This window comes from Zeus faber (assembly GCF_960531495.2).
Source record: "Zeus faber genome assembly, chromosome: 12".
NCBI lineage: Eukaryota > Metazoa > Chordata > Actinopteri > Zeiformes > Zeidae > Zeus > Zeus faber.
In genome coordinates this window covers 32,928,671-32,949,080 of record NC_137196.1, presented here as the reverse complement: position 1 = coordinate 32,949,080, position 20,410 = coordinate 32,928,671, and the positions used below count along the sequence as shown (strand labels likewise).

Below are 20,410 nucleotides of genomic sequence, written 5' to 3'. Positions count from 1 at the left end.
GTTAAAGGACAGAAAAGGACAGTAGCGGTCAGTAGAGGACAGTAGAGGACAGTAGAGGTCAGTAAAAGACAGTGGAAGTCAGTAGAGGACAGTAGAGGACATTTAGGGTCAGTCGAGGACAGTAGAGATCATGAGGTCAGTAGAGGTCAGTAGAAGTCAATAGAAGACACGCAACGACAGTAGAGGTGAGTAGAGGAGAGTAGAGGTCAGTTAAAGGACAGATGAGGACAGTAGAGGTCAGTAGAGGACAATAGAGGGCAGTAGAGGACAGTAGAGGTCAATAGAAGTCAGTAGAGGATGGTCAAGGACAGTAGGGGTCAGTAGAGCACAGTAGAGAACAGTAGAGGACAGTTAACTTAAGTAGAAGATAGTAGAGGACAATATTGGTCAGTAGCCTAATTCTGCCTTATTTCTATTAACATCTCTCCACCAGGGGAGATAGAACTTTGGACCATTGTTACACACCTTACAACGGACACGAGACCGTCTTGCTCCCTGCTTTCGGGAAATCGGATCACGCCACACGCTCGCTGGTTCCCGTTTACAGGCCTCTGATCATGCGAGAACTGGTGGTGACGAGGGAAGTGAAGCGGTGGACGGACCAATCAGAGGCTGCGCTTCAGGACGCACTTGCTGACGTAGACTGGGACATGTTCCACTGAAGTTCAAGTGACATCAGCGAGTTTTGGGACGTAGCGGTGAGCTTCATGGCTACGTTAGCGGACAGCATCGTTGCCACGGTGAAAGTTCGGATATTTCCAAATCAGAAGCCGTGGGTTGGCAAATCCATCCGCTGCGCTCTGAATGCTCACACGGCTGCTTACAACAACGGTCTTGTATCCAGAAATATGGATAATTACAAAGCGGCGTCTTACAATCTGCGGAGGCTGGTGAAGGATCCTAAACGGATGTACAGAGAGACTGTGGAGCTACAGATGGAGCAGGGGGACACAAGTAGTTTGTGGGAGGGGCTGCAGATGATAACAAACTACAAGAGCAGCTCTTCCCCAGCCACAATTGTGGATGCCTCCCTAGCCAAAGAACTGAACTCCTTTTATGCGCAGTTTGAGTCTGGCAACAGCACTAATTGGAGTTACACCGCTGGGCATGAGCGCGCACTCTCAGTGTCAGTGTATGACGTCAGGAAGGCTCTAATGCAGGTGAACACCAGGAAAGCTGCGGGCCCAGATGGCATATCTGGGCGAGTACTGAAGACCTGTGCTAACCAGCTAGCTCAGGTGTTCATTACAGTCCCATTAATGGTGATTAATGGGACTTCTGTTGACAGGGTGAGCAGCTTCAAGTACCTGGGAGTCCACATCACAGACGATTTAACATGGACTTTACAAACAGAAACTCTGATGAGAACCGCGAGGCAGCGTATTTACCACCTCAGGCAGCTGAGGAAATTCGGGTCTCGGTGAGGATCCTCAAGTCCTTCTACTGTGGAGCGGTGGAGAGCATCCTGACAGGCAACATCACTGCCTGGTTTGGGAACTGTACTGCTCAGGACAGGCGGGCCCTGCAGAGGGTGGTGCATTCAGCTGAACGTACCTCTGGAACTACCCTCCCCTCCCTGCAGGACTTATACACCAGGAGGTGTAGTAGCAGAGCCTGCAGGATCATGAAGGATCCTCACCACCCCAACAACGGACTGTTCCAGCTGCTGCGGTCAGCGCCTCCGCAGTCAAACAGCGAGAACAGAGAGACTGCTGCTGACCTCACCAGGGGTCCTCACTATGCCACACACATAGGCTCCACTACCTTCTATACTGTATGTAGCATACTGTACCGCAACTGTTCTGGGTTGTTCAGTGTTACTGTATTGCTGCGCCGTACTGTTGTATACTGTGCTGTACTATCCCACAAACACTACCTCTCTTTATTCACATGCCACTTTAATGCACATATCTGTATTTACATAATTGCCCATACCATATACATAAGTCTATCCCATATACATAAGCCTATTCCCTTCATCTATTCCATTTTATTTTATTTTATTTTATTTTATTCTATATATTTTTATGTTATTCTATAAGTATTCGACTTACCGTATTACGTTTTAGGAATCAGTTTGTTGGTCTAGTAGAAAGAAATTTTCTTAGGTAGCTACTGTGTTCAGTCTAGGACGTATTGTGTGTGTAGGCAGACTTCATTTCTGGTCATGCCAACTACCCCTCCTTGGAGCTCCTTGCTCTCACTGAGACATGGATTAAACCTTTAACCTGCCTTTAAACAACTTTGCCTCCTTTGAATATCACGCCGTCTTGGTGACTGCTCCGAAAGACTATGTGGTCGTCATCTACCGTCCACCAGGACAACTAGGTGACTTCCTACATGAGCATGACACCCTGCTGTCATCAATTCCTGAGCATGAGTTCGATCCCAATCAAGTAGAAAACTATCGGCCGGTCTCTCTCCTCCCATTCCTTTCCAAAACCTTAGAGAGGGCGGTCTCTAGACAGGTTACAGAGTACCTGTCAAGAAACAACCTTCTTGATACACTTCAATCTGGCTTCAAAAGTGGTCACTCCACCGAAACAGCCCTGTTGTCTGTGACAGAGGCCTTAAAAACTGCTAGAGCTGCTGCCAAATCCTCAGTTCTCATTCTGCTAGACTTATCAGCTGCTTTTGACACTGTCAATCACAGCACTCCTGTCCATACTCTCAAGTATGGGCATATCGGACAGTGCACTTTCCTGGTTCGAATCTTACCTTACTGGGCGCTCGTTCAGTGTGACATGGCGAGGCCAGCTGTCTGTGCCTCACCACCTCACCACAGGGGTGCCCCAAGGCTCGGTGCTAGGACCCCTCCTCTTTGCCATATACACCACCTCACTGGGCCCGATCATCCGCTCACATGGCTTTTCATATCACTGCTATGCCGATGATACTCAACTCTATCTGTCCTTCCCGCCCGACGACCCCACTGTCTCGACGCGGATCTCAGATTGTCTCGCTGACATATCCACATGGATAAAGGGTTATGATCTTCAACTAAATCTGGCAAAAACGGAACTGCTGGTCTTCCCAGCCAAACAAGGTATTTATCACAACATTGATATTAAAATCGACTCTCTATCTCTTGTTCCTACCAAGGCTGCAATGAATCTTGGTGTCATTATTGATGACCAACTGACATTCTTGGACCATGTTGCCGCCGTCTCCCGGTCCTGCCGCTTCGCACTACTCAACATCCAAAATGTCAGGCCATACCTGACCCAATATGCCACTCAACTGCTGGTACAAACCTTGGTGATGTCCCGTCTCGACTACTGCAACGCTCTCTTAACAGGCTTGCCGGCCTGTGCGGTGAAGCCACTACAGATGATACAGAATGCGGCGGCGCGACTGGTGTTCAACCAGCCAAAGAGGGCACATGTCACTCCGCTGCTCATCGAGCTCCACTGGTTACCTGTAGCCGCCCGCATCAAGTTCAAGTCTCTGATGCTGGCCTACAGAGTGATTGCTGGGAATGCTCTCGCCTACTTAAATGCTCTTGTAAGAGCACATGTTGCCCCCCGGATGCTACGCTCGTCAAATGAGCGTCGCCTGGCTCTGCCGGCCATACAGCCATGGCAATCCAGGCTATTCTCATTTGTAGTTCTACGTTGGTGGAACGAGCTGCCAAAAATGACCAGAGCAGGGACCTCCCTCTCTGTCTTTAAGAAGCACTTGAAGACCCAGCTCTTCAGTGAGTACCTCCTGTCCTAATCTACAATTACTTAGCACCACCTTGCAGTATTTATTGTTACACTAATGTTGTTGTTACACTAATCTCTGTCGCAATGTAGCTTGAATGTTATTCTCCCTTGTAAGTCGCTTTGGATAAAAGCGTCTGCTAAATGACTAAATGTAAATGTAAATGTAAATGTAAATGTGTGTAATCACCAGGTGCGTTGCATTACATTTCACTGCATACATGTATGAAAGTATGTATATGTATGTGACGAATAAACCTCTTGAATCTTGAATCTAGCAGTCAGTCGATTCCAATAGAGGTCAGTAGAGGACAGTAGAGGTCAGGATAGGTCAGTGGGGCCAGGAGAGCCCAGTAGAGGACAGTAGATAACAGTAGAGAACTGTAGATGTCAGTAGAAGACAGTGGAGAACATGAGAGGTCAGTAGAGGACAGTAGAGGACAGAACGGGTCAGAAGGGAACAGTAGATGACCATAGAGGACAGTAGAGGTCAGAAGAAGACAGTAGAGCACAGTATCAGTCAGTAGAGTTTAGTAGAGGACAGTAGATGTCAGTAGGTCAGTAGAGGTCAGTAGAGGAAAGAAGAGTTCAGTAGGTCAGTAGAGGTCAGTAAAACACAGTAGTAGAGTAGAGTTCATTATACGTAAGTGGAGGACAGTACAGGTCAGTCGAAGTCAGTAGAGGATAGTGGAGGACAGTCGGGGTCAGTAAAAGTCACTAGAGGACATTAAAGGACAGTTGGAGTCAGTAGAGGACAGGAGAGGATGGTAGAGAACAGTAGGGGTCAATAGTGGTCAGTAGAGGACGGAAGAGGATTGTAGAGGACAGAAGAGGTCAGTAGAAATCAGTCGAGGACAGTGGGGGGGTAGTAGGGGGTAGGGGCCAGTAGAAGGCAATAGAGGACACTAGAGGTCAGTTGAAGTCAGAAGAGGACAGTGGAGGACAGTTGTGGTCAGTAGAGGGCAGTAGAGGTCAGTAAAGTAGGGTAGAGGAAGGTAGAGGACAGAAAATGAAGGTAGAGGACAGTAGAGGACAGTAGGGGACAATAGTGGTCAATAGAAGTCAGTAGAGGATGGTCGAGGACAGTAGGGGTCCGTAGAGCACAGTACAGGACAGTAGAGTCAATCAAGAACAGTAGAGCACATTAAAGGTCAGCAGAAGACAGTAGATGACAGTCTTGGTCAGTAGAAGTCAGTAGAGTCCAGTAGAGGACAGTAGATGACAGTAGATGTCAGTACATGTCAGTAGATAACAGTAGAGGACAGTAGATGTTAGTAGAAGACAGTGGTGGACAGTAGGGGTCAGTAGAGGTCAGTAAGGCAGTACAGGACCGTAGAGGTCAATAGGGAACAGAAGTTGACTGTAGAGGTCAGAAGAGGTCAGTAGAGGACAGAACTGGTCAGTAGAAGTCAGTAGAGGATAGTGGATAGGGGTTAGTAGAGGACAGTAGAGGACGGTAGAGAACAGTTGGGGTCAGTAGAGGACAATTTAGGACGTTCAAGGATGGTAGAGGACAGTAGGAGTCAGTAGAGGACATAAGCGGTCAGGAGATGTCAGAAGAGTACAGTGGAGGACAGTTAGGGTAAGTAGAGGACTGTAGAGGACAGTAGCAGTCAGTAGAGGACAGTAGAGGACAGTTGAAGTCAGAAGAGGACAGTGGAGGACAGTTGTGGTTAGTAGAGGGCAGTAGAGGTCAGTAGAGGACAGAAAAGGAAGGTAGAGGACAGTAGAGGACAATAGTGGTCAATAGAAGTCAGTAGAGGATGGTCGAGGACAGAAGGGGTCCGTAGAGCACAGTACAGGACAGTGGAGGACATTTGGGGTCAGAAGACTACAGTACAGGACGAGAGAGGTCAGTAGAGGTCAGTAGAGAACAGTAGAGCACAATAAAGTTCAGTAGAAGACAGTAGAGGATAGTGGATAACAGTAGGGTTGAGTAGAGGTCAGTAAGGCAGTACAGGACCGTAGAGGTCAATAGGGAACAGTAGTTGACTGTAGAGGTCAGAAGAGGTCAGTAGAGAACAGTAGAGGACAGCACTAGTCAGTAGAAGTCAGTAGAGGATAGTGGATAACAGTAGGGTTTAGTAGCGGACAGTAGAGGACAGTGGAGAACAGTTGGAGTCAGTAGAGGACAATTTAGGACATTTAAGGATGGTAGAGGACATAAGCGGTCAGGAGAAGTCAGAAGAGTACAGTGGAGGACAGTTGGGGTAAGTAGAGGACTGTAGAGGACAGTAGAGGTCAGTACAGAGCAGTCAAGGACAGTAGTGGAGGTCAGTAGAGTTCAGAAGTGTACAGCAGCAGTCAGTAGAGGACAGTAGAGGACAGTAGATGTCAGCAGAGGTCAGGAGAGAACAGTAGAAGGCAGTAGATGTCAGTAGAAGAGAGTGGAGAACAGTCAGGGTCAGAGGAGGTCAGTAGTGACCAGTAGATGACAGTAGATATCAGTAGAAGACAGTGGAGGACATTTGGGGTTAGAAGAGGTCAGTAGAGAACAGTGGATGACGGTAAGGGTCAGTAGAGGACAGTAGAGGAAGGTAGAGAACCGTTGGGGCCAGTAGAGGATAATTGAGCTCAGTAGAAGTCCAAAGAGGACAGTGCAGGACAGTTGGGGTCAGTAGAGGACTGTAGAGGACAGTAGATGTCAGTAGAAGAAAGTGCAGGGCAGTAGAGGTCAGTAGAGTTCAGTAGAGTATAGTAGAGGTCAGTAGAGGACAGTAGAGGACAGTAGATGTCAGCAGAGGTCAGTAGTGACCAGAAGATGACAGTAGATATCAGTAGAAGACAGTGGAGGACATTTGGGGTTTGAAGAGGTCAGTAGAGAACAGTAGAGCACATTAAAGGTCAGTAGAAGACATTTGAGGACAGTATTGGTCAGTAGAAGTAAGTAGAGTCCAGTAGAGGACTGTATAGGTCAGTTGGGAACACTAGATGACTGTAGAGGACAGTAGAGGTCAGTAGAGAACAGGAGATGACAGTAGAGGACATAGAGGATGGTAGAGGACAGAAGAAGTCAGTAGAAATCAGTAGAGGACATTGGAGGACAGTAGGGGTCAGTAGAGGTCAGTAAGGCACTACAGGACCGTAGAGGTCAATAGGGATCAGTTGTTGACTGTAGAGAACAGTAGAGGTCAGTAGAGAACAGTAGATGACAGTACAGGTCAGTAGAAGTCAGTAGAGGACAGTGGATGACTGTAGGGGTCAGTAAAGCCATTAGAGGATGGTAGAGAACAGTTGCGGTCAGTAGAGGACATTAGAGGTCAGCAGAAGTCAGAAGACTACAGTTGAGGACAGTTGGGGTCAGTAGAGGACTGTAGAGTACAGTCAAGGTCAGTAGAGAACAGTAGAGGACAGTAGAGGTCAGTAGAGGACAGTAGATGTCAGCAGAGGTCAGTAGTGAACAATAGGGGACAGTAGATGTCAGAAGAGGACATTGGAGGGCAGTAGAGGTCAGTAGAGGACAGTAGAGGACAGTAGATGTCAGCAGACGTCAGTAGAGAACAGGAGAGCACAATATAGTTCAGTAGAAGACAGTAGAGGACAGTATTGGTCACTAGAAGTCAGTAGTGTCCAGTAGAGGTCAGTAGAGGGCAGTGGAGGACAGTAGATGTCAGTTGACAACAGTAGAGGACAGTAGATGGCAGCAGAGGTCAGTAGAGAACAGTAGAGAGCTGTAGATGTCAGCAGAAGACAGTAGAGGACAGTTGGGGTCAGAAGAGGTCAGTAGGTCAGTACAGGACCGTAGAGTTCAGTTGGTGAGTAAAGGTCAGTAGAGGAAAGTAGAGGACTGTATAGGTCAGTTGGGAACATTAGATGACAGTAGATGACAGTAGAGTTCAGAAGAGGTCCTTAGAGGTCAGTTAGGTAGTACAGGACCGTAGAGGTCAATAGGGAACAGTTGTTGACTGTAGAGGACAGTAGAGGTCAGTAGAGAACAGCAGATGACAGTAGACGACAGAAGAGTTCAGAAGAGGTCAGTAGAGAACAGTAGAGGACTGTACAGGTCAGTAGAAGTCAGTAGAGGACAGTGGAAGGCCGTAGCGGTCAGTAGAGGACATTAGAGAAGGGCAGAGAACACTTGGGGTCAGTAGAGGACAGTAGAGGTCAGTAGAAGTCAGAAGAGTAAAGTGGAGGACAGTTGGGGTCGGTAGAGGACTGTAGAGGACAGTAGAGGTCAGTAGAGAAGAGTAGAGGGCAGTAGATGTCAGTGGAAGACAGTGGAGGGCTGTAGAGGTCAGTAGAGGGCAGTAGATGTCAGTGGAAGACAGTGGAGGGCTGTAGAGGTCAGTAGAGTTCAGTAGAGTACAGTAGAGGTCAGTAGAGGACAGAAGATGTCAGCAGAGGTCAGTAGTGAACAGTAGAGGACAGTAGATGTCAGTAGAAGACAGTGGTGGGCAGTAGGGGTCAGTAGAGGTCAATTGGGAACAGTAGTTGACTGTCGAGGACAGTAGAGGTCAGTAGAGAACAGTAGATGACAGTAGAGGACGGCAGCACCTGGGAAGTCCGCTGGAAGACCGAGGGAGAAGCAGTGCAGCAACCACCACAGGTAACCACTGGTAGCTAGCTTCTCCACCCAGCAGCCACCCCAAGGACCAAGCAGCCCATGCAGCAGCCAAATCCGGCCACGCCGTCACCAGCACAGCAGCACCCCGAGGCCCCACGGAAGGAAGGAATGGGCAGTCTTTCGGCGCCATGGTGAAGGAGGCCGGTTGACCGTGCTGCTCCGGGAAACTCAGGTCCTCTGGGAGGTGCCTGTTAACTTTTTTTGGATATGTTTTTGTATGAGGTATGGGAACCCTGTTTCAGAGTCTGGTGTTTTATTAATTTAAGGTATAGGAACCCTGGGTCGGAGTCTGTAGGTTCAGGTATAGTAACCCTGTATCAGAATCTGTTTTGAACATTATTTTTCGTTTTTGTTCTTTGCTTGGTGGACGGGGGGGGGGGGGGGAGTAGTCTTCTGCCAGGAACTCCTGGCCCAAATTTGGTGTTGGGGGTATGTGGTGGATGGGCTGGCTTGAGTAGCCACACCTGATGCTCGTTGGTTGGGCTAACAAGCATCAGGGTTAAAAACCCCATCCACACATTCAGTTAGGATGGGAGCCCTCTGTCATGACATGTTCCATCTGCTCCTGGTTAATTCCATCTACCCTCATCTCTACAATAAACTAGTCTTCACAACCCCCGTCGCCTGTGTCTCTGTGCCGGAGGTCCCTGAAAACGCCATTTGGGTGGCGTATGGTGGAGAATCTGCCACAAGAGGGCAGTAGAGGTCTGTAGAGGAGGGTAGAGGACAGTAGAGGTCAGTTCAAAGTTCAAAGTGTACTTTATTGTCAATCGAACCATGCAACACATAATTACACAGAGGATCAAAATTGCGTTTCCCCATACCCAAAATGTGCAAGTAATATTTGTAACACACAACATATGACATGAAAGTGCAAAAAGACAACAACAATAGACACAACAACACAACAAGACTAAGGATAGTCTTAAGATACTCAAGAAGTCAAACGAGGTATGTAATTAAGGTAATAAGGTGCAGTACAAAGCTAGCAGCAAGAGGATACATATGTATACCAGGGGGATACATATATATTGTCAAAACGTAAATATTGTGCAGTCAGTTGGTCTTTGTGGGTGTCATGTTCATGTCGTGTTTGGTGAGTTTAGTAGTCTGATGGCCTTTGGAAAAAAGCTGTTCCTGAATCTGGTGGTATTGCACCTCATGCTGCGGTACCGCTTGCTAGAAGGTAGGAGGGTGAACAGTTTGTGTGCTGGGTGGGTGTGGTCCTTGATGATATTAGTGGCTCTCTTGCGGCAGTGAGACGGGTACAGGTCCTGGATGGATGGTTGTGTTGTTTTGGTGATCTTCTCTGCTGTCCTCACCACTCTTTGTAGGGCTTTCTGGTCAGCAGCAGAGCAGCTGCCATACCAGACTGAGAGGCTGCTGGTAAGAATGCTCTCAATAGCTCCCCTGTAGAAGGTGGTGAGGGCAGAAGGGGGGAGGTCAGCTCTCCTCATCCGGCGAAGGAAGTAGAGGTTGTGCATTCTTTACTAGGGAGCTGGTGTTGATTGACCATGTCAGGTCGTCTATGATGTGCACCCCCAGGAACTTGGTGCTCTTCACAGACTCCACTGCACTGCCATTGATGGTGAGTGGGATGTGTGGCGTGTGTTTCTTTCTGAAGTCCACAGTTACTTCTTTTGTCTTGTTTGCATTGAGATGTAGATTATTGTTGTCACACCAGTTGATAAGTTGATGTACCTCCTCGTTGTCATCACTGATGAGGCCCACAACTGTTGTGTCATCTGCAAACTTAATGAAGTGGTTCGAGTTGTATCTGGCACTTCAGTCATGCGTCGCCAGTGTGGTCAGTAGAGGACAGTAGAGGACAGTTTTGGTCAGTAGAGGACAGTAGTTTTAGTTGAAGACAGTGGTGGACAGTAGAGGTCAGTAGAGATCAGTAAGGCAGTACAGGACCATAGAGATCAGTAGGGAACAGTAGTTGACAGTAGAGGTCAGTAGAGGTCAGGAGAGAAAAGTAGAGGACAATAGAGGACGGTCGAGGATGATAGAGGACAGTAGGAGTCAGTAGAGACCAGTAGTGGACAGTAGATTTCAATAGAAGACAGTGGAGGTCAGTAGAGTATAGTAGAGGTCAGTCGAGGACAGTAGATGTCAGCAGAGGACTGTAGATGTTAGAATACAGTAGGGGTCAGTAGAGGTCAGTAAGGCAGGACAGGACTGTAGAGGTCAGTAGATGATAGTAGAGGTGAGAAGAGGTCACTAGAGAACAGTAAAGGACGGTACAGGTCAGTAGAGGACAATTGAGGACGTTCGAGGATGGTAGAGAACAGTAGGAGACAGAAGAGGACAGTTGGGGTCAGTAGAGCACTGAAGAGGACAGTAGAGGTCAGTAGAGGACAGTCGATGTCAGTAGGGAACAGTAGATGACCATAGATGACAGTAGAGGTAAAATGAGAACAGGAGATGACAGTAGAGGGCAGAAGAGGACAGTAGAGGTCAGAAGAGGTCGGCAGAATACAGTAGAGGACAATATAGGTCAGTAGAGGACAGTAGACGACAGTAGAGATCGATAGAGGCTGACCACACCGCAGTAGTGGTCAGTAAGTCAATAGAGGACGGTAGAGGTCAGTAGGTCAGTGGAAGTCAGTATTGGCGGGTAGAGGAAGGAGGACGTGGAGGACAGGAGGGGTCAGTAGAGGACAGTTGAGATCAGTAGAGGTCAGTAGGGGACAGTAGAGGTCAGGAGAGGCCAGTAGAGGTCGGAAGAGGACAGTAGAGGACTGTAGATGTCAGTAGAAGACAGTTCGTCAGTAGAGGACAGTAGAGGTCAGTAGGTCAGTCGAGGTCAGTATAGGAGGGTAAAGGAAGGTAGAGGACAGTAAAGGAAGGTAGAGGACAGTAGAGGACAATAGGGGTCAGTAGAGCACAGTATAGGTCAGTAGAGAACAGTAAAGCACAGTAGAGGTCAGTAGAGGACAGTAGAGAACAGTATAGGTCAGTAGAGGAGAGTGTCTATGTTTGATATGGTCAGTAGAGAACAGTAGAGGTCAGTAGAGTAGAGTACCCTAACCCTAACCAAAACTTTAACAAGGGCATGCTGGAACTCTCCCAAATAAACATTTTGTTTATTTTGTGTGTGAGTTAAGCGGATCAATGACATCCAAAGACTACTGATGTCGGTTTTTCAATATTATTACATGTGTTTTTATTAATTATTATTATTATTATTATTATTAATAATAATAATAATGTTCAAATTGTATCATTTTCATTATTATAGATAGAATATATTAATCTTAAATATAAAGTCAACCCTGATTCTTCCTCTTGACAATTAAAGTTTATTGAAAATCTGCTCTCACTGCTTTAAACCAAATAAATCAAAATTGATTCCAAACCAAATGAATCTCAGATGAAGCTGAGTCGTCGTTAAGAAGTCACACTGTGTGCGTGTGTGTGTGTGTGTGTGTGCTGCCTCTTCGTCGTCCCCCTCTTCCTCTGCCATGACATCCATCCTTCACACACTCAGTGTGAGGGAGTGACTTTCATGTTGATGCGTGAGTGAGGGAAACCCCGCAAGGGAGTTGAACCAGGGACAGAGGGGGAGGGAGAGATTTCTCTGACTCTGCCCTCTTGTACAAATCCACAGAGTTTGTCCCGATCGCTCAGAGCGTCTGTGGCTCCCCCTGAGGACCTGACGGAGGACAGGACGCTGCACTCACTTGCTGTGGACTCTTCTTCTGCTGGACTTCCAGGAAGACTTCTTCACCTCCTCCTGACAACAACAGGGACATTACTTAATCGGAAAACTGTTGCGAGTGTGAGGACAGGATTCCTGCTGCCTTGCTCACTGGCTGGCTGCCCTTCCTTGCATCCCCCCAGGATGTCCCCCATGTCCCCGTTACTCCCGGTGCTTCCGGTGCTCCTGGTACTCCTGGTGCTCCTAGTGCCAGCCCTGCCAAGTGACTCTGCTCCCCCCTCGGCTGCCCCTCCAGCCTGCAGCTCCTGCTACCTTGAGCCACAGAAGAAGAACTCCTTTTCCTCTCCTTCTTCTTCTTCTTCTTCTTCACCTCCTCCTACTTCTGTGACCCTGTCGGGGCAAATGGACATGGTGGAGGCGGTAAAGAGGCACATCCTCCACATGCTGCACCTCAGCGCTCGGCCCAACCTCACCCACCCAGTACCTCGTGCCGCGCTGCTCAACGCGCTTCAGAAGCTGCAGGTGGGACGCGTGGCGGAGGACGGCAGCGTGGAGATCCAGGAGGACGGGGGGGCGACGAGGGGAGATGCACCTCCCGAGCCCCCCGCTGAGGTCATCTCCTTCGCTGAACCAGGTCAGGATAACAGTGATCTTACCTGATCTGATCTTACAGTAACTTAAGTTACCTCAACCTCCTGTTGAACTAATAGACAATATCTCAATATCTCTCATATCTTTGTTTGGACATGTGAGCTGGAATGTTTTTAGTTGGAGGAGTTCTCATTGTCCTCAAGTTTAAATGAGATTTCACTTTACAAATGGCTGAGAAGTTACGAATTGAATCTTGAATCTTGAATTTGTCATGCAGTAGTGTATTCAATATCACTTCAAACACTGTTTTTATACTGTGCTCTGGGAAATGTACACACTCTGCTCGGGTTCAGGTTTGATGTGGTTGATGAATAAACCAGTCTACTGGACTGGGACTACTGGTCCTGTCACCAGTTTCCCAGTCTCATCAACAGCTCATGTTGGAGTTATTAGTTATTACACCTTTTGTAAAATCAACACAATAACAGCTCCTTGCTTATTAACCCTTTGAGGGAAAATAGGTTAAATACCTCTCCATGAACCAGGTGTTGGTACACACCAGGGATGAAGCACGACTGTTATTCACCTTTTGGAGTACAAAGGGGAGAGGACTTCAGAGGGGAGATAGGGTGAGGGTTTCAGGGAAGAGATTAGGGTCAGGACCTCAGGGGGAGGTTGGGGTGAGGACTTCAGGGAGGAGGTTGGGGTGAGGACTTCAAGGGAAGGGTTAGAATGAGGACTTCAATGAGGAGATTGGGGTGAGGACTTCAGGGGGAGGTTGGGGTGAGGGTTTAGGGGAGAATGTTGGGGTGAGGACTTCAGGGGGAGGTTAGGATGAGGACTTCAGGTGAAGTTCGGGTGAGGACTTTAGAAGGAGGTTGAGGTGAGGGATTCAGGGAGGAGGTTGGGTTGAGGACTTCTGGGGGAGGTTTGGGTGAGGACTTCAGGGGGAGGTTGGGGTGCGGACTTCAGGGGGAGTTTGGGATGAGGACTTCAGAGGGATTTTGCGGTGAGGACTTCAGAGAGAAGTTGGAGTGAGGACTTGCGGGGGAGCTTGGGGAGAGGACTTCACGGGGAGGTTTATGTGAGGACTTCAGATGTAGGTTAGCGTGAGGGTTTCAGGGAAGAGGTTGGGCTGAGGACTTCAGGGGGAGGTTAGGGTGAGGACTTTATGGGGGGGTTGGGGTGAAAACTTCAGGCGGAGGTTGGGGTGAGGGATTTAGGAAGGAGATTGGGGTGAAGACTTCACAGGGAGGTTAGGTTGAGGACTTCGGGGGCGGGAGGGTTAGGGTGAGGACTTCAGGGGGATATTGGGGTGAGGGATTCAGGGAGGAGGTTGGGGTGAGGACTTCAAGGGAAGGGTTAGAGTGCAGACTTCAGGGGGAGGTTGGGGTAAGGAATTCAGGGAAGAGGTTTGGTTGAGGACTTCAGGAGGAGGTTGAGGTGAGGGATTTAGTGAGGAGATTGGGGTGAGTACTTCAGGGGGAGGTTGGGGTGAAAGTTTAGGGGAGGATGCTGGAGTGAGGACTTCAGGGGGAGGTTAGGATGAGGACTTCAAGGGAAGGGTTAGAGTGCAGACTTCAGGGGAAGGTTGGGGTAAGGAATTCAGCGGGAGGAAAGGGGGAGGGTTTCAGGGAGGAGGTTGTGGTGAGGACTTCAGGAGGAGGTTGGGGTGAGGGATTCAGTGAGGAGGTTAGGATGAGGACTTCAGTAGGAGGTTGGGGTGAGGGTTTGTGGAAGGAGGTTGGGGTGAGGACTTCAGGGGGGGGTTGGGGTGAAAACCTCAGGCGGAGGTTGGGGTGAGGGATTTAGGAAGGAGATTGGGGTGAAGACTTCACAGGGAGGTTAGGTTGAGGACTTCGGGGGCGGGGGGGTTAGGGTGAGGACTTCAGGGGGATATTGGAGTGAGGGATTCAGGGAGGAGGTTGGGGTGAGGACTTCAAGGGAAGGGTTAGAGTGAAGACTTCAGGGGGAGGTTGGGGTAAGGAATTCAGGGGGAGGTTAGGGTGAGGATTTCAGGGAGGAGGTTGGGGTGAGGACTTCAGGAGGAGGTTGGGGTGAGGGATTCAGTGAGGAGGTTAGGATGAGGATTTCAGGTGAGGTTTGGATGAGGACTTCAGTAGGAGGTTGGGGTGAGGGTTTGTGGAAGGAGGTTGGGGTGAGGACTTCAGGGGGAGGTTGGGGTGAGGACTTCAGGGGGAGTTTGGGATGAGGACTTCAGTGGGATGTTGCGGTCAGGACTTCAGGGAAAAGTTGGGGCGAGGACTTCACAGGGAGGTTAGGATGACGATTTCAGCTGGAGAATGGGGTGAGGGTTTCAGGGGTAAGTTAGGGTGAGGGTTTCAGGAAGGAGGTTGGGGTGAGTGTTTCAGGGGGAGTTTGGCGTGAGGATTTTAGGGGGAGCTTGGGGTGAGGACTTAATGGGGACGTTTATGTGTGGACTTCAGCAGGAGGTTACGGTGAGAGTGTTAGAGGGAAGTTCGGATGAGGACTTCAGGGGGACATTAGGATGAGGACTTCCCGTGAGGTTGGAGTGAGGGTTTCAGGGGGAGGTTAGGGTGAGGGTTTCAGGGAAGAGGTTGGGGTGAGGACTTCAGGGGAAGTTATGGTGAAGACTTCCGGGGAGGTTTGGGTCAGGGTTTCACAGGGAGGAAATGGTGAGGGTTTCAGGGAAGAGGTTTGGGTGAGGACCTCAGGGAATGGTTTGGGTGATGACTTCAGGGGGAGATTGAGGTGAGGACTTCAGGGGCAGGCTAGGGTGAGGACTTCAGGAGAAGGTTCGGTTGAAGACTTCAGGAGGAGGTTTGGGTGAGGACTTCAGGCAGGAGGGTGGGTTGAGGACTTCACAGGGAAGTTAGTGTGAGGACTTCCGGGGGAGATTGGGGTGAGTGTTTCAGGGGGAGTTTGGCATTCAAGATTCAAGATTCAAGATTCAAGATTCAAGATTTTTATTTGTCACATACATATACATACTTCCATACATATATGCAGTGAAATGTAATGCAACGCACCCGGTGATAGCACACAATAAGTCCTAAAAAAGTACAAAAATAAAATAAAATAAAAAGTAGAAAATTCCTTTCTAATGGACCGACAAACTGACTCCTAAAACGTAATACAGTAAGTGGAATACTTATAGAATAAGATAAAAAATATATAGAATAAAATACAATAAAAAATAAATTGAAATAAAATGGAATAGGTTGAAGGAATATGCCTATGTATATACAGATATGTGCATTTAAAGTGGCATGTGAATTAAAGTGGCATGTGAATGTGAATAGTGTGAGGTAGTGTTTGGGATAATACAGCACAGTATACAACAGTAGGACTTCTGGCATGAGGATTTCAGGGGGAGCTTGAGGTGAGGACTTAATGGGGAGCTTAATGTGTGGACTTCAGCAGGAGGTTACGGTGAGAGTGTCAGAGGGAAGTTAGGATGAGGACTTCAGGGGGAGGTGGGATGAGGACTTCAGGGGGACGTTAGGATGAGGACTTCCCGGGAGGTTGGAGTGAGGGTTTCAGGGGGAGGTTGGGGTGAGGGTTTCAGGGAAGACGTAGGGGTGAGAACTTCAGGGGGAGCGTTTTGGGGAAGAGGTTTGGGTGAGGACCTCAGGGAAAGGTTTGGGTGATGACTTCAGGGGGAGATTGGGGTGAGGACTTCAGGGGCAGGTTCGGTTGAGGACTTCAGGAGGAGGTTGGGGTGAGGACTTTAGGCAGGAGGTTGGGGTGAGGACTTCACAGGAAGGTAAGTGTGAGGACTTCAGGGGATATAGGGGTGAGGACTTCAGGAGGAGGTTGTGGCGAAGACCTCAGGGAGGAGTTTGGGGTGAGGGATTCAGGAGGAGGTTGGGGGGAGGAATTCAGGGGCGGTTAGGGTGAGGGTTTTAGGGAAGAGGTTGGGGTGAGGACTTCAGGGGAAGGTTTGGGTCAGGGTTTCACAGGGAGGAAAGGGTAAGGGGGATGGTATGGGGATGGTAGCTCAGGAGGTAGAGCTGGTGGTCTAGTGATCCAAAGGTTGCTGGTTCAATCCCAGGCTCCTCCTGCTAGCATGCTGTAGTGTCCTTGAGCAAGACACTTAACCCCTCATTGCTCCTGATGGCTGCGTCCGTCGGTCTTTGAACAATTGTAAGTCGCTTTGGATAAAAGCGTCTGCTAAATGACTAAATGTAAAATGTAATGTAATGTAAGGTTTTTAGGGGGGAGTTTGGGGTGTGGACTTCAGGGGGAGGTTGGTGTGAGGGATTCAGGGAGGAGGTCAGGTGAGGACTTCAGGGGGAGGTTACGGTGAGGGTTTCAGAGGGAAGTTAGGGTGAGGACTTCAGGGGAAGTTGAGATGAGGATTTCAGGGGGACGTTAGGATGAGGACTTCCCGGGAGGTTGGAGTGAGGGCTTCAGGGGGAGGTTAGGGTGAGGGTTTCAGAGAAGACGTAGGGGTGAGGGCTTCAGGGGGAGCTAAGGGTGAGGGTTTTGGGGAAGAGGTTTGGGTGAGGACCTCAGGGAGAGGTTTGGGTGATGACTTCAGGGGGAGATTGAGGTGAGGACTTCAGGGGCAGGTTAGGGTGAGGACTTCATGCAAGAGGTTGGGTTGAGGACTTCACAGGGAGGTTAGTGTGAGGACTTCAGTGGGAGGTTAGGGTGAGGGTTTCAGGAAGGAGGTTGGGGTGAGGACTTCAGGGAGAGGTAAGGGTGAGGACTTCAGGAGGATGTTGGGGTGAGGGCTTCAGGGGATATACGGGTGAGGACTTCAGGAGGAGGTTGTGGCGAAGACTTCAGGGAGGAGGTTGGGGTGAGGGAATCAAGGGGAGGTTAGGGTGAGGGTTTCAGGCAAGAGTTTGGGGTGAGGACCTCAGGGAGGGGAGGATGAGTGGAGGGATCTAGTAACTGGTGGACTAGATTTGATTTCAGGAGTGGAGTGGTACAGGGGTGGAGGTTTCCAGTAACTGATTGATTAGGGTCCATGCATTGAGGGATACAGGGTTGGAGGGGTGGGGGATCCAGGGTGCGTTATTGATCAATCATCTAGGTAGGAAATCGGTCCAAACTGCCGAGATCTGTTCCTGGTTTTGATCAACTTATTGATCAACTTATTAAAGGAAATGGTTTAATGGAGATGGAATCATCTCTCTCTGGCGTAAACAGGAAGTGATTCAGCAGAAGATCTGATCACTTCCTATAGAAAATCAAGAAACCGAAACCCTAACCCTCACCCCTAAACCAAAAACTAACCCTAACCCTAAGAAACAGTGAGGATGCAATATTGCAACAGCCAACATTGACTGCCTGTACCCCCAACTCCTCCAACCCTGGGTTCTGGTTAATCCTAACCATAACCCTAACCTCCATCACATTTAGCTCCATCACATTTAACTCCATCACATTTACATTACATTTAGCAGACGGTTTTATCCAAAGCGACTTACAATTATTCAAACACCGACGGACGCAGCCATCAGAAGCAATTAGGGGTTAAGTGTCTTGCTCAAGGACACTACAGCATGCTAGCAAGAGGAGCCTGGGATCGAACCAGCAACCTTTAGATTACTAAAGGTTACAATTACAATTATTTCACAGATTTAATAATTTAATTCATGTGGGGTTAATGTTACAGTTAATCCCTGGTTCTTTAATACCTGGTACTTTAATCCCTGGTTCTTTAATCCCTCACTATTTAATCCCTCCATTTTAAGATGCTTATTTTCTCTGGAGGGTGAAGGTTCTCAACGTGTCACAGGGACATTCTTTTTCTTGTTTTCTTACATAAATGTGCACAATGGCTCTGTGCTATAAATAGGGGGTGGAGGGGGCGGTGAAAAGGGCCCTCAAAGGGCCGCTGGAGCCAGTGGGACGGTAATGATGTGGGGCCACATACCCAACGGGCTCCAGGCCGTGAATAATCACTTGATTCAGAATGTGGGGCCCAGTAATTACCGGGGTGGGGGGGTGTCTATGCTTTGTGAAGAGATGGCTGCGCGTTAATGAGCAGAACCCGGACTTCAGACCCGGTTCTTTTTATAGCTGCTCAATATATTTAGCACCATTCAACTTTTCTGATCAGAAGGTTTGTGCATTTCACCCGAACAGGAAGTGTAGTTGTTGTTGTTGTTGATGTTGTTGTCATGGATAGGGACAACAACATCAACAACAACAACAACTGCTTCTTTAGCAACTTCCATATTGAGAGCTCAGCGGTACAAGCAGAAGGCATCATGTCTGCGTTCGGGTACCATCACAGAAGTTCTTCTATAAGAAATCAGTCAAGAGCTTTCTGAGCCTAAACCAACAGATGACTTTGTTTCTTCCTGTATTATTTTCTTTTGTCACTTCAGTAACCGCCATGATGAAAGAATGCTAGTCATGCTAATGTAGCGGAGGTAGAGTTCTCTGTCCGAGTCCGGGCAGGACCAACTGCAAAGTGCTAAAGCCTGTTACGCTAACATGCTAACATCTGTTTTTCCTGCTGCAGGCGACTCTCCAACCACGGTGACGTTTGATATTTCCAAGGAGGGAAGCAGCTCCACTGTCGTGGAACAAGCCAATGTTTGGATTTTCCTAAAGCTTGCCAAGGGAAGCCGAGCTAAAGGCAAAGTGGTGCTGCAGCTCCTGCAGGCCAGTCCAGGAATTGCCGATGAGCAGGAGGCCGTATCGGAGAAGATGCTGGACACCCGTCGCAGCGGGTGGCACACCCTCCCGGTGCCCAGCCCGGTCCAGGCTCTCCTGGGCAACGGCCGAAGCCTCCTGAGCCTCAGGGTGTCCTGCCCGCTGTGTACCCAGGCCGGGGCCACGCCCATCTTGGCTCCTGCAGACGGGGAGCCAGCTAAGGAGCGGGAGCGGTCCCACCGGCCCTTTCTGATGCTGGTGCTCCGTGCGGCAGAGGAGGCACATCACAGAACCAAGCGTGGACTGGAATGCGACGGCAAGATCCGCATCTGCTGCAAACACCAGTTCTACGTCAACTTCAAGGACATCGGATGGAACGACTGGATTATTGCCCCGTCCGGTTACCATGCCAACTACTGCGAGGGCGAGTGTCCGAGTCACATGAGCGGTATCACAGGCTCGGCACTGTCCTTCCATTCCACGGTGATCAACCACTACCGCATGAGGGGCTTCGGGCCCTTCCAGGGTGTCCGGTCCTGCTGCGTCCCCACTCGGCTACGGGCTATGTCCATGCTCTACTACAACGAGGAGCAGAAGATCATCAAGAAGGACGTTCAGAACATGATCGTAGAGGAGTGCGGCTGTTCCTAGGGACCCAGTCCATGGATGCTCCGTGTTGTCCCGACAGACTAATAAATTAAATTTTGTTTAGGGTTGAATGGAACAGGACATTCTTTCACTGAGAACATTTCAAAACTTGATTCTATTCAACAGCAGAGTTCTGATCTATGTTTTGATTTGATGGTCAATCCTTTTTGATACAGAATATTGTGTTTTAATGGTTAAAGTGTATAAAGTCTCTATTAATAAGAGACATAAAGAAATATGTTTGATCAGCTACTGGAGCCAAACACCCATGACATGTATTATTATTATTATTATTATTATTATTATTATTATTATTATTATTATTATTATTTTGAAGATACATAATTAATGGTTACATTTGCACTCTATTTCAACTGTTAATTTGTCATAAATGTAGTCCGCACTTGTAAAAAGTTGAAATCAATTGATTCTCCAACGCCAAAGACGATTGGCTGTTTCTGCTCATTGTTTATAATTTATTTTCTTCTTTATTAAACTTTCTGTCAAAACGCTGCAATATTATGTACTTTTATGTAATATTAAGCATCAACACAACACTCAAACAAAGACAGCGAGACAGATGGACGGATTGACAGGTGAGGGGGGATGGTGGACTTCCCTTCACATCCTGTAGACCCC

General features: G+C 48.6%; 1 protein-coding gene across 1 annotated transcript; it reads left to right on the top strand.

Annotated features, from left to right (window-relative positions):
* Positions 1–12,124: 12,124 nt before the first annotated feature.
* On the top strand, positions 12,125–19,774 carry inhbab (inhibin subunit beta Ab; the record flags this gene model as incomplete). Its single annotated transcript, XM_080010550.1, has 2 exons — positions 12,125–12,566; positions 18,990–19,774. 2 exons carry the CDS (start codon positions 12,125–12,127, stop codon positions 19,772–19,774), a joined length of 1,227 nt encoding a protein of 408 aa, XP_079866676.1.
* Between the last annotated feature and the right edge of the window lie 636 nt (positions 19,775–20,410).